The following is a 12,552-nucleotide window of genomic DNA, read 5'->3' as shown; positions in this document are numbered from 1 at the left end:
CAATAACATTTGTCCATGCATAAAAAGATTATATTAGAGGTTATTGTAGCACTGTCCTAGGGGCAAAATACTTGAATTAATCTAAGGGTCCTGATAATTATATCTCTGCTTTTGTAAAAGCCAGTGATGAAGCACTCTATGTAAAATTTCTAAAACATATTAGTAAATTAAAAAAGAAGCAAAACAATGCATACAATATACAAATATTACTGGTAGACAACTGTCCACAGGTTTCTCTGCATATTGTGGGAATAGAGACACTAATAATTTTTTCTCCCAGACTGTCTTTTCAAGGATACAGTGGACAGCCTTGGATAATATAGACCATTTTTCCTCCAGAGCAGAAGGAAAATTCATTTGCTGTCCAATATAATAAAAGTAATGTCTCTTTTATTTAAAAAACATTATTTAAGCTATTTTTAGTATTTAAAAAGAATAACCTTTGTCTGAAGCAAAGATCAGGTAGGTTTGTTGGAAGCCTACTGTAAAAGATCAAAGTTTCTCTTTTTTAAGAATTTATTTATTTATTTATTTATTTATTTATTTATTTATTTGACAGAGAGACAGAGAGAGAGCACAAGCAGGCAGAATGGCAGGGAGAGGGAGAGGAAGAAGCAGGCTCCCCACTGAGGAGAGACTGACACAGGGCTCAATCCCAGGACCCCAGGATCATGACCTGAGCCGAAGGCAGGCACTTAACAGCCAAGTCACCCAGGTGACCCAAGGTCAAAGTTTCTTATGGCTGGGACTGCTGAGCTGTGACTCATACCCACTACCTATGCAGTATCTCTCTGGGTCACCCAATGTTGTCCCAGTGGAACTGGGAGGGACCATGGAAACCAAAGTGAACATGTGATTTAAACTGCTTACCATGAATTATAAAGTCATTTGTTTCTGCTCCAGGAGTCTAGTGTCTTCTGCTGGCATTCAAGAAATAGATAGCTAACTTTGTTAGCTTGAAAATAATATAAAACCTCAGATTCTTCACAGTTTTTTTTGACACTTTTGGAGGATGAAAATCGGATACTCAAAGATCATGCCCTCTAGAAGAGAAAGAACAAGAGGTCCATGGGTTAAGCTAGGACAGTCATAGAAATGTTCAGATGGATGGTGGTTCCAGCAACGAATCCCATAACTATGAGTACTACATCATATTATCATTCTTATGCGTTCTTCTTCCATCTCATCCACCCCTCACCTCAGCCTTTTTCTCTAGTAAAGAAAAGGGTTGTAGAACTGAAGGTGCCTGAACCCCAATATGGATGGTAGCATTTGGTAAAGACTCCATTTGACATTCGTCTGTAAATTTATTTGTCTGTTTGAGGGGATTAATATTATTTAGGAGTGGTAGTGGGTATTTAGGCAAATGGAAAGTTAAAACTGCTCTAAATGATCTTGAATAATCTCATCGTCGACCCTAATGATTTTTGTTTGCAGAGTTGAAAACTATGGCTTTGTAAGCCTAGTCATATTGTAAGTATTCACGTGGCCATTCATCACACATCTGTTTTTCCCCATTACTTTTATTTTAATCACTTATCCACAGGTGGGTATTGTATGATTAGAAATTTCTTGGCAACCTTAACAACCAATCAGTGATGCAGAAGATAAACATCTGAGAACAAGAAGGGCAATTTCACTTGTCAAACAGGTTGTTTTAGGAGGTGAAGGTGATTTCCTTTTCAATGGATTGCAACATCAGGAACTGAATAGTCTTATTTTAAAACATAATTAACTGTCTATATATTACTGGTATTGAGAAATACTCTTATTTGTAGTGTTGACTTAAACATTGCATAAAGGGGAGCCAGAAGTTCAAGATTTTCTCAGAAACTCTGAAATATTTTAAATTTCTGACACTTAAAATTGACTATTATTAATTATGTACCTAAGAAAATCAAGAAAATTTTTCTTGTTGCTCAAAGAATTTGTGTGACATATAATGTCAAAACATTTTAAGGCATTGCCTCAGATCCACCTCAGTGGTGCTAGGAAAATAAACCAATATTGTCACATAACCTGATAAATATCACTCAGCTGAAGTAGCAGAGAAGCTAGATCTTCACCAGGATTTCTGATACCATTGGCTACCTTCTTTATCATTGTTAATGATTTTCCTCTATAGCTTTAGCAATCCAGGAGATTTAACATCATATATATGATGTAATGATTTCCAAATCTATATTCACATCTCCAACTTTTTTCAGGCCACCAGATTTATTATTTAAATTGTCTACTGGGTATCCCATCTTTTTTTTTTTTTTAAGATTTTATTTATTTATTTGACAGAGAGAAATCACAAGTAGGCAAAGAAGCAGGCAGAGAGAGAGAGGAGGAAGCAGACTCCCTGCTGAGCAGAGAGCCCGATGTGGGACTCGATCCCAGGACCCTGAGATCATGACCTGAGCCGAAGGCAGTGGCTTAACCCACTGAGCCACCCAGGTGCCCCTGGGTATCCCATCTTTATTGCACTGTGGTTCCCTCATGTTTAGTATATACCAAACTTAAATCATCACTTCATCTGTATATTCATTTTGTCTTTTCTATCTTGTCTAATTACAATGTTGCTCAACTGGAGTATAAAAAATGTTTCTTGAGGAGATACTACCATTGTCCAGTTTCTTACCTTTGTAACTTAGAATAGTCTCTGAGAATACTTATATATGGCTCTCTTGCCATATTTTTACTCCTTTCTGTATTCCATGGAGTACAGTCATTATATTCACTACCCTTCAACATAAAATTCAGTCTCCTTAGCACAAGAAAAAGACTTCTCACAAGCCAACCACAACCTTTTTCAATTTCCTTATTGAATGTCATTGCATGCCACGTTGCTTTCTCCACCAATAGGACCTATCATTTTAAAAATATACATAATATTTCTTGTCGTTTTATGGTTTTCTTCAAAAAGCTGTTATTTCAGAAATAACAAGTGTTGGTGAAGTTGTGAGGAAAAAGGAACTCTCATACAGTGTTGGCGGGAGTGCAAGCTGGAGCAGCCACTGTGGAAGAGTGTGGATGCTCCTCAAAAAATTCAAAACACAGATACCATATGATCCAGTAATTCCACTACTGGGTATTTTCCCAAAGAAAACAAAAAACTAACTTGAAAAGGTGTCTGGACCCCTATGATTTCCACAGCATTATTTATAATAGCCAAGATATGGAAGCAGACCAAGCCAACCATAGATGAATGGATACAGAAGCTGTGATCTACACATATACAATGGAATACTATTCAGCTGTAAAGGAAAATGAAATCTTGCCATTTGCTACAACATGAATGGATCTAGAGGGTATAATGCTAAGTGCAATAAGTCAGTCAGAGAAAGACAAATACCATATGATTTACTCATATGTGGAATTTAAGAAACAAATGAACAAAGAAAAAAAGACATAAACAAAAAACCAGAATCTTAATATAGAGAACAAACTGGTGTTTGCCAGAGAGGAGGTGGGTGAAGGCATGAGTGAAATAGGTGAAAGATGAAGAGTCCACACTTATCATGATGACTATTGAGTAATGGATAGAATTGTTGAATCATTGCATCATACACCTGAAAATAATATAACACTGTATAGTAATCATGCTTGAATTAAAAAACAAAAAACTTTTTTAACGCTGTTACATCTGTAATAGTTTCTTCAATTTCCTCTATACCTGGAAATTCATAATGATGTTAGTATTCAATAGATAAGTTGGGATTCATACCTGAAGTCTCTGGGAGAAGAACCCATTCACCTGAAAACCCCCTTAATCAGATAAAATTATATTTGGGGAAAGAGATATCATAAAAACATGTTAGTCCTGAAGATGAATTAAGACAATTGGGTAAAACATACATTTTTGTTAGCAGTAAATTGCCTTGATTAAAGTTAACATAAACCGTGTCACTTAATCAGCATAAAAGTTTTACATTTGGAAAAATGCAAATTTGTTTTTTTTTGTTTTTTAAGATTTTATTCTGGAGGGGAGGGGGACCTCTCAGTCAGTGGAGGGTATGACTCTTTTTTTTTTTTTTTTTAATATTTTTATTTATTTGACAGACAGAGATCACAGGCAGCCAGAGAGAGAGGAAAGCAGTATCCCCACTGAGCAGAGAGCCTGATGCGGGGCTGGATCCCAGGACCTTGGGATCATGACCTGGGCCCAAGGCAGAGGCTTTAACCCACTGAGCCACCGAGGTGCCCCCAGAAAAATGCAAATACTTCAGAGAAGTTTCAATCCTTTGGATTTATCAGCCATGGGAATAAAGAATTAGTTGCTTGGATCTCTAAACAATCTGCCTCATGGAGCCATTTATCTTGAATACTAGTGAGTAAAAAAGCTGTTGAGCTTTAATTGTTTGGGAAGTTAGTGATTTCATTTATTTTGTAAGTCTGGGGAGTGGTGTGGAGAGAGTGTTCCAATAATAAGCCTGAGGGGATATCAGAGGTGAAGGTGTTATTCAAAAACAGAGATGAACAATTTGAGGTTCCAGGGGAAATAAATTAAATCATAAATCTGGCAGGACGGGTTGAGAATTGAGCATTAGCGCTGAAGCAGAAATTTCAGGGGAGATGGTTTCCTTCGCCGGGTTAGAGAAAAGACAGACAAAAACCAAAGTCCTATATAGAAATGAGGACGGGAGCAATGTCTCAATTGTACTGAGAGAGCAACAGGGTCAGAGCTTTTGTGAACACACTTCTGCACTGGAGCACAAAGTGTGCTCCACTAGGAGCCCTCCCTCTCACATTCCTGAGACTTCTTACTACCTCACTACAGCTCCTCATCTGTATATTTGCTATTGTTTTTCCCTTTGGATTTGCCCTTGCCCTGTTGCTGGCCAGCCTGACTGAAATCAGTTCTCTCTTCATGACACAAGGTAACATTCTTCAAACCAGATGTTTTAACTCCATCAATACTTGCAATAAAAAGTATGTTTTTTTAAAAAAAGGAAAGGAAGATAAGTGGGAAAATTAACACACAAGAGACACAGTCAAGAGGTGGTCAGTTTCTTTGGTATGGCTCATTTTCCCTTTAGAAACATTTTAGTATCAAAATTATGATAAAACCCCTCCTCCCTCTTTTTTTTTTTTTTTTTAGGCCAAGAAGTGATCAGTAGGTGTGTATACAGTCACACATAAATTTATTACCTTTTATTTATTTGTTTTTATTATATTTAGGGTAGAAAAGGATACTGAACATTGGAAAGAAAATCTTCCTGAGAAAATCATCGTAAAAGTTGACTGCATATCAACATTGTAAATGTTGTATTCTGTATTAGGAATTTATAAAAGAATAAAAGTTTCAATTATCTGTAAAATGAGCCTATCCTGAGGTATCTAATTGCATCTGTGTTTTGACAACATCAGATACACTACTTTTCTCAGCAGCCTGAAAAATTTACCTTTTGACAATTGGGATGGTAATAGCTCTTTGAAGAGGTATTTTTCTTCCAAGTGCAAACCCCTGTCTATTAATGCTTTTGATACTGCAGTCAGCCCTGGAACGGAAATGCTGAATTAAACTAATGAACTCCCACATGTCACACAACCGCTTTCTTTGTTTTCTCTTTCTTCCTGTACAACCTGTGCTGCTGATTCCAAAAGCAGAAAGCAGCATCCAGTGAACTTGAGAAGGAAGTTGTATACAAAATGACAACCGCCCCCCCCCCCATACACACCGCCCAGCCAAGTAATGGGAGAGGCCATTTAATTGTGATTGGTGGGTCCCTGTGACTTTTTCCATAATGTAGCTGATCCTTCGTTGACTTTAAAAGCAAAGAGGTACAGAGAGCGGCAGAGTAGAAGGAAGAAAAGAAAGTGGATAATTGGGGCAGTTAACATCTACTAAGAAAAAAGAGAGAGAGAGACTAAATATATACCTTGAAGTCTTTATGATTCAGATCCTGGGATAAGATGGAGCCCATCATTTTTCTGAGCACCTTTTTGCTTCATTTTGCTGTTTCTGTGGCTTCAGAACCGTAAGGAAATGTTATATCCTTTATTCCTACTATAGTACTAGCAAAGTGAACTTATTAAATGCGTTCTATGTTAAAATTTGACTGTAGTTCCCCATTTCAACTTCTGAGACTGAGTGCTGGTTTGCCTTATAAATTCTGAACAAGTGTAAGAAGGGAATTGACATCTTTTTCTTAAGATAACCCTCTCTGCAATACAAGTTTATTGTATGTAATACCATGAAAATATTTCAGGAATATTTCAATAAGCCAAAATTGTTTTCATGTTTTGCATTTTGGCTACACTTGTTTAAAGTGTTGATCACTTTCTTTGTGTAGACAGTATATACTATGGGTCTCCTCCGTGATCCAGAGTCATTCTACCGAAAAGGCTTGTCTCCACCTTTCAAATCTCAATGAATCTGTATCCTTGAGTGTCGTCTTAGAATCTGATGGCTACAATATCACTATTTTTGACCAGTCTGTGGAAGAGGATAACTTTTATGCTTGTGCAGATTTCCAGGTGAGGCACTAGATTTGCCCCTTCTGATTTTCTGTTAGGGTAATAAAATTATGACATAAAAATCATTTTAGGAGAGATAAATCTTGATTTGGGATGAATTGTGGAAGTTAGGAAGTGGAATTAGAGAATTCCTGAGAGGAATCCATGCAACAAAATTTGTGAAATATTGCCATTTTTCTTTCACAGGAAGTGATAATAAAATGCAATCACTTCTTTTTAGATACAACCATTTAACAATATGAGGAAAGAGAATCCAGAGACAGAGAAGCTAGACTGGGACTCAGGGCAATGAAAAAAGAAAACAGAAGATTAGCAGGCATAAAAATGAGTTTATTAGAAAATGCCCTAATGCTATTTAAATAAAAGAATTGTAAAAAGTGGTGTCCATATCTCCCATTAAGAAATAATTTACTCTCTGGAGGCTCTCAGCTTGAGAAACCAAATTAAGACATTGTTTACAAGCTTGATGTCTAAAAATTGTTTTCCCATTCTCTGCTCTGTAACATAAACAGGTTTCTCAGAAGTCGTCTGAGCAGTTGGCTTTTGTGACATTGCTGGCTAAGGGAGAGACGCTTAGAATCTTCGAGAGGAGATCTGTAGCACTCACTTCAGAGGAGACAGTAACTTTCATGCAAACAGATAAACCCATCTACAAACCCGCAGAGAATGGTAAGTCAGTGTTTGTGTTTCCTTCATATCACTGGCCTCAGGAGCACATCCTCAGATTGAGAGCAATCCAAACACATGAATGTCAGTGTCTTCAGTTTAAAATGTTATGGGATCAGGATTCCTGGGTGGCTCAGTTGATGGAGCTCCCTGCTCAGCAGGGAGGCTGCTTCTCCCTCTCAATCTGCCTGCTGCTCCCCCTGCTTGTGCCCTCTCTCCTGCACACGTGCTCTCTCTCTGCAAATAAATAGTCTTGGTGGTGGGTATTATGGAGGGTACGTATTGCATGGAGCACTGGGTGTGGTGCATAAACGATGAATTCTGTTACACTGAAAAGAAATTAAATAAAAAATTAATCAATTAATTAAAGTTACGGGATTGTGGATTTCTTGAATTTCTACTGTTTATCTAGATCAGTTATGAAACAGTTTCCTCCAACTCCATTAATTGAATGCTTCACTTCTTCAACTCACGCATGCCACTTTTGCTGCTTAAAAATTCTAATGACAGACTTCCGTAATACAATTACTACAAGCATGGGACGTGGAACAAAATTATTTGGTTTCATTTGTTTCTCCATAATGTACCAATTGGGCAAGCTAATTAAACCTGTGTTTAAACTCATTTCTTTTCCTCTTTAGAATAGAGATACTAAAAATGACTCACTTGCAGAAATATTGTGAGAATAAAATAAGATAGTCAATGTAAAGTAGTACCTAGCACCCAGTAAAGACTCTGCAAATGATATTATTATTATTATTATTCACACCAGTAGAAATCATCACAAATCTGATAAACTAAGCAGAGTCCTTCTAATTTTCTTTATTATTGCATTAAGTAAAAGGCAGCAGAAAGAACACCAAACTAGGATTCTGAAGGCTGTGGTCTTGTTTTGAGTTTGTTGATAAATTACTGGGTTTAGTCAAGTAAATTCAGCTCTTTGAGACGTTCAGTTTTCTCATTTGTAAAATTAAGGGGTTGGATGACAGCATCTATGTATTATCTTCTAAAATTATGTACTTGTATGGTTAATTTAAAAGAAATAAAAGAGTTAAAACAGAATTCATATTGTGAGATATTTTTGCTGCATTGCATTCTATCCGCTTGTTAAAATGCTTTGATGACAGTTATTATACAAAGGTAGTTAAAATGGTCTTTCTGGAATTCTGCTGAAATTAATTTAATGTTTACTAACATTAATAAGTTTTCCAAGAAAATTATAGGAGGAATGTAGCTTCTACTATATATATTTCACATTTGTCTTTCTATGATTAATTCCATCACCAATTTTTAAGGCATCCCTGTGGGCCATTAGGGTAGAAGTTTCTGGTGGTGGCAGCAGCTAGTGTCAGCTTTGGTAATAATAACAAAGCAATTGACAACAGAGGAATTACAAAAGTATTAATAGGAGACCGTTCCAAATAGAACCCAAATTTCAAAGGGTCAAGTGAGAGCTAGGGGAGAAGGGAGTATAGCATTCTGTAGTAGCAAGGTGATTAATTTCTGTATCTATTTATAAGCAATCATACCTGGAAAGGAAATAACAAGAAAAAATATTGTCCCCTCTTCCTCTTTTCTTTTAGTTCAAATTCGCATTGTGACACTGGATATCAAGTTCAAACCTGTTGAGGATTTGGTGAGTTCAATAATTCGAATGGTACAATGAACCTGAAGCAAATTAAACAAATCCATTGCTATGTAAAGTGTCATCAGAAAGTTTTCCATAAGTACACAAATCAGTTCTAGCATGGAATGCTATACAGGTATACTTTCAATGCTGACCGCCAAATTTAAAACTTCCCTTTATAGTGAGCTAACTGATAGGGTTTTTTTTAGGCCTTCTTATAATATAAGGGGGGAAATGGGTTGCATGGAACCTGCTTTTGACTTCAGGATCTCCCTCAGCATTTGGGGTTTTCTTGGCATGCTTCGTTGTAGAAATTTGTCTACAAATACAATATTAACCTGCATTTTTTTTTTTCTTTTCAGTATCCATTGATCACACTTCAGGTAAGCGATCTACTTTATCACAATTTCTCAAGATTATTTTCTGAAAGCACTCGCTTTCTATTTTTTAAATTTTATTTATTTTTTTATTATGTTATGTTAGTCACCATACCATAAAACGTCATTAGTTTTTGATGTAGTGTTCCAAGATTCATTGTTTGTGTATAACAGCCAGTGCTCCATGCAATCTGTGCCCTCCTTAATACCCACCACTGGGCTCACCCATCACCCCACTCTCCTCCACTCCAAAACCCTCAGTTTGTTTCTCAGAGTCCACAGCCTCTCATGGTTTGTCTCCCCCTCTGATCTCCTCCCCTTCATTTTCCCCTTCCTTCTTCAAATGTCCTCCATGCTATTCCTTATGTTCCACAAGTAAGTGAATATTTTCTGAAAGCACTCATTTTTTAAATATTCAGATAAATCCCATGTAGTTAGAAATTAAGATAACTGAAATAAGGAGGCAAAAAACCTTTATCTACATATGCAGTGTAAGGCATCAGATGAAGATGTATGAAGGACTGCCATGTTTAGTGGAGGTCCTGTGTGGCAAGCAGCATAATGAGTTTTCAGGGAAAATGAAAGATTGGGCTCCTTCTAAGGGAGGTTTATATTTAAAATTGCTTGGTTTGGGCTACTGGCTCTTTTGAACCTTAATTTAATCACATCTTATCTTAAGGAAATAGAAAACCTAAATGTGTAAAGATTTGAAATAAGTTAGGTGATATTATTACAAAATGGATGCTTTGCTTTCAAATCTCTATTGCAGTGTGACTTTCAAACTCATTTCAAATCTCATGTCTGTCAGTAAATCATTTGTATCAATCAACTCCAACATAAGCATTTTAATTTCTACATGCAATATGTACCATCACTATTAACTCAGTCTAAATGTTGTTACATTGAGATCATCATTAATAAACATGTATGTAAATGCCTACTTCAAATAAGCTTCTTTATAATTTGAATTTTTTTGACTCTGCTATATGGGTGGCAAATAGTTCATCCTTCTAGTAGGATAAATATCAAATTGGCCATTTTCATACGTCATTAGTAATCCATGAGTAGTACTATCTTCAGATCGTAATTCAGCTAGTGTCTGAAAGCAATTGAAAGCTTAACTAACATTGGCTTCAGAGAGTAAAAGGTTTATTGTTTTCACAAACTGCTACGTCTAAGTGTAGGTGCTTTCGGATGCGGAAGGTAACAGCATAATATTACCAAGGATCCAGGCTTCTTCTACTTAACCTCCCTGCCATCATCTGTGCATTGTTTTATTCTCAATGCCAGCTGCATCTGATTCTTGTAGAAATAATCTCCCAGTGACTTCTACTTGTATTCAGTTGGCCAACAGTTGGTCATGGGCAATCCTTACTGAAAGGCTGCATGGAAAATTAATTTAGTTTTCTAGACTTAATCATAGAGGAAAGGAAAAAGAATTAAAACTAAGTGAGTAGTAAATACTATTTTTGTTTCTTTGTAGAAACCTTTTTATCAGGAGTTCTTTACTCATAACTGGATGATATCAACAAACTTATGGAACCAGGTTCACATAAGCTGCAGTATACTAAAAGCAAATAAAGGAGAAAGGGTGGCATTATCTATCTTTCTTTTTTCTTTTTTTTTTATTTTTATTTTTAAATATTTTATTTATTTATTTGACAGACAGAGATTACAAGTAGGCAGAGAGGCAGGCAGAGAGAAGAGAGGAGGAAGCAGGCTTCCTGCTGAGCAGAGAGCCTGATGTGGGGCTTGATCCCAGGACCCTGGGATCATGACCTGAGCTGAAGGCAGAGGCTTAACCCACTGAGCCACCCAGGTGCCCTATCTTTGTTTTTTCTTGTGTCAATCCTTTTTTATTGTAGAACTTCCATTGAACCACTGTTGCATGCAATGTAAAAATTCATCACCAATTTACTTACCAAATGAACACCAGGGACAACTAATTATGAGGATAAATACCTCCTTATGCATCTGTTGGTGTGGGTCTACTCTACTTTGGAAAACACTCCACTGGAGCAGACACACTGAGTTTTAAATTTTTTAACTTGCAGCTCTAGTTCAGGAAGATAAAAATTCAAAGCGCTCATTACAGGTTATTGTTCTTATCTTTTGGGGGCTTACTAGAGATATACTAGATCAGCTGAATATTAATATTAATTAAATCCAAGTCCTTGAGAAAGTTATGTTATTTTTACAGTGTGAGATAGGAGTTCAATAAAATGGTAGTTTTCTTTGCTTACAATAACTACAGAACAATAACTACAGAACATACCCAAAATAAAGAAGGAAATACTAATACTCTTTATGACCTCTGATTTTTTTTCTTTTTTATTTCCAGGATCCTCAAAACAATAGAATTTTCCAATGGCAAAATGTGACCTCTTCTCAAAATATCACCCAACTCTCCTTCCAACTGATTTCAGAACCAATGTTTGGAGATTACTCTATTTTTGTGAGAAGAAAATCAGGAAATACATTGACACACCAATTTACTGTTGATAGATATGGTAACCAACTACTGCTTGGTTGTTCTATATAAATGTAGAGCTCAAAGGACTCAACAAAACAATTTTTATGTTAGATTTAGGCAAAAGTTGATGAGGCTTGATTTAGTTTTCTGTCATTTTCCTTTCTTGGGGTTTTCTGCTTTATCATCTTTCTTTTCTTGTTCCTCACTCCTGGTCCCATTGTCTGATTCTAACCTCTGACTCTTCTACCAAGGAAATATCTTCTACAATCCAGACAATCTTCTACATGATGTAAAAGATTACAATAAATACAATGTGGTGTTCTGAGAGCAGGAAAGAGAAAGGAAAGACACTATCACTTACACATAATATGGAGCAGTTGAATTGTGGTTTATATAGGTGCATACATAGGATAGTGTTGTGCACAGAGGTGTACTTAGTTACATGATTGCTCTAAGTTTTTCTCACCAGTGATTGTAGGAACTGAAGTCTGTTTCTTTGTATTTCCAGTGTTACCCAAGTTTGAAGTTAAGGTCAGTGCACCACAAACAATAACTATTTCGGATGATGAATTCCAAGTGAATGTATGTGCTAAGTAAGTATTAAGGAAATTTGACTACACAGGTCAATACAAAGCTCAGAAAGAATGAGAAATGAAATTAACCATGTAACTTTAATTACTTATCTGCTTACATTAAGATTATTAGAGAAGTTATGAATTTTCATTGTAAAATATTTGAAAGAGATAAGGAAAAATATAAGAAATTACATATAATTAATTCTACCAATTGCCATTTGCATTGTGATTTATTTTCTTCCAAACTTTTGTGAATATTTTGCACAACTACAATCATACTTTTCTACCCATTGTAATTAAGAAAACATGTCTTCATACTCAGCCACACTTTCATAAATCCTAATTCCTTGCTGCATAAACATATCACTA

The 12,552-nt window shown here is 36.1% G+C and overlaps 1 protein-coding gene across 1 annotated transcript in view; it reads left to right on the top strand.

Moving 5' to 3' along the window:
* Window positions 1-5,773: 5,773 nt before the first annotated feature.
* LOC132019472 (ovostatin homolog 2-like) overlaps window positions 5,774-12,552 on the top strand; it is a 44,585-nt gene continuing 37,806 nt past the window's right edge. Inside the window, exons 1-7 of the mRNA XM_059402575.1 lie at window positions 5,774-5,966; window positions 6,282-6,465; window positions 6,978-7,134; window positions 8,715-8,767; window positions 9,121-9,141; window positions 11,477-11,645; window positions 12,117-12,201. Coding sequence (XP_059258558.1) covers window positions 5,902-5,966; window positions 6,282-6,465; window positions 6,978-7,134; window positions 8,715-8,767; window positions 9,121-9,141; window positions 11,477-11,645; window positions 12,117-12,201 — 734 coding nt within the window. The 5' untranslated portion in view covers window positions 5,774-5,901. The remainder of the gene's footprint in view (window positions 5,967-6,281; window positions 6,466-6,977; window positions 7,135-8,714; window positions 8,768-9,120; window positions 9,142-11,476; window positions 11,646-12,116; window positions 12,202-12,552) is intronic.

Source organism: Mustela nigripes, chromosome 6, assembly GCF_022355385.1.
Source record: "Mustela nigripes isolate SB6536 chromosome 6, MUSNIG.SB6536, whole genome shotgun sequence".
Taxonomy (NCBI): Eukaryota; Metazoa; Chordata; class Mammalia; order Carnivora; family Mustelidae; genus Mustela; species Mustela nigripes.
Note: the sequence above shows the minus strand (reverse complement) of the source record. Positions and strands in the feature narration are given on the sequence as shown.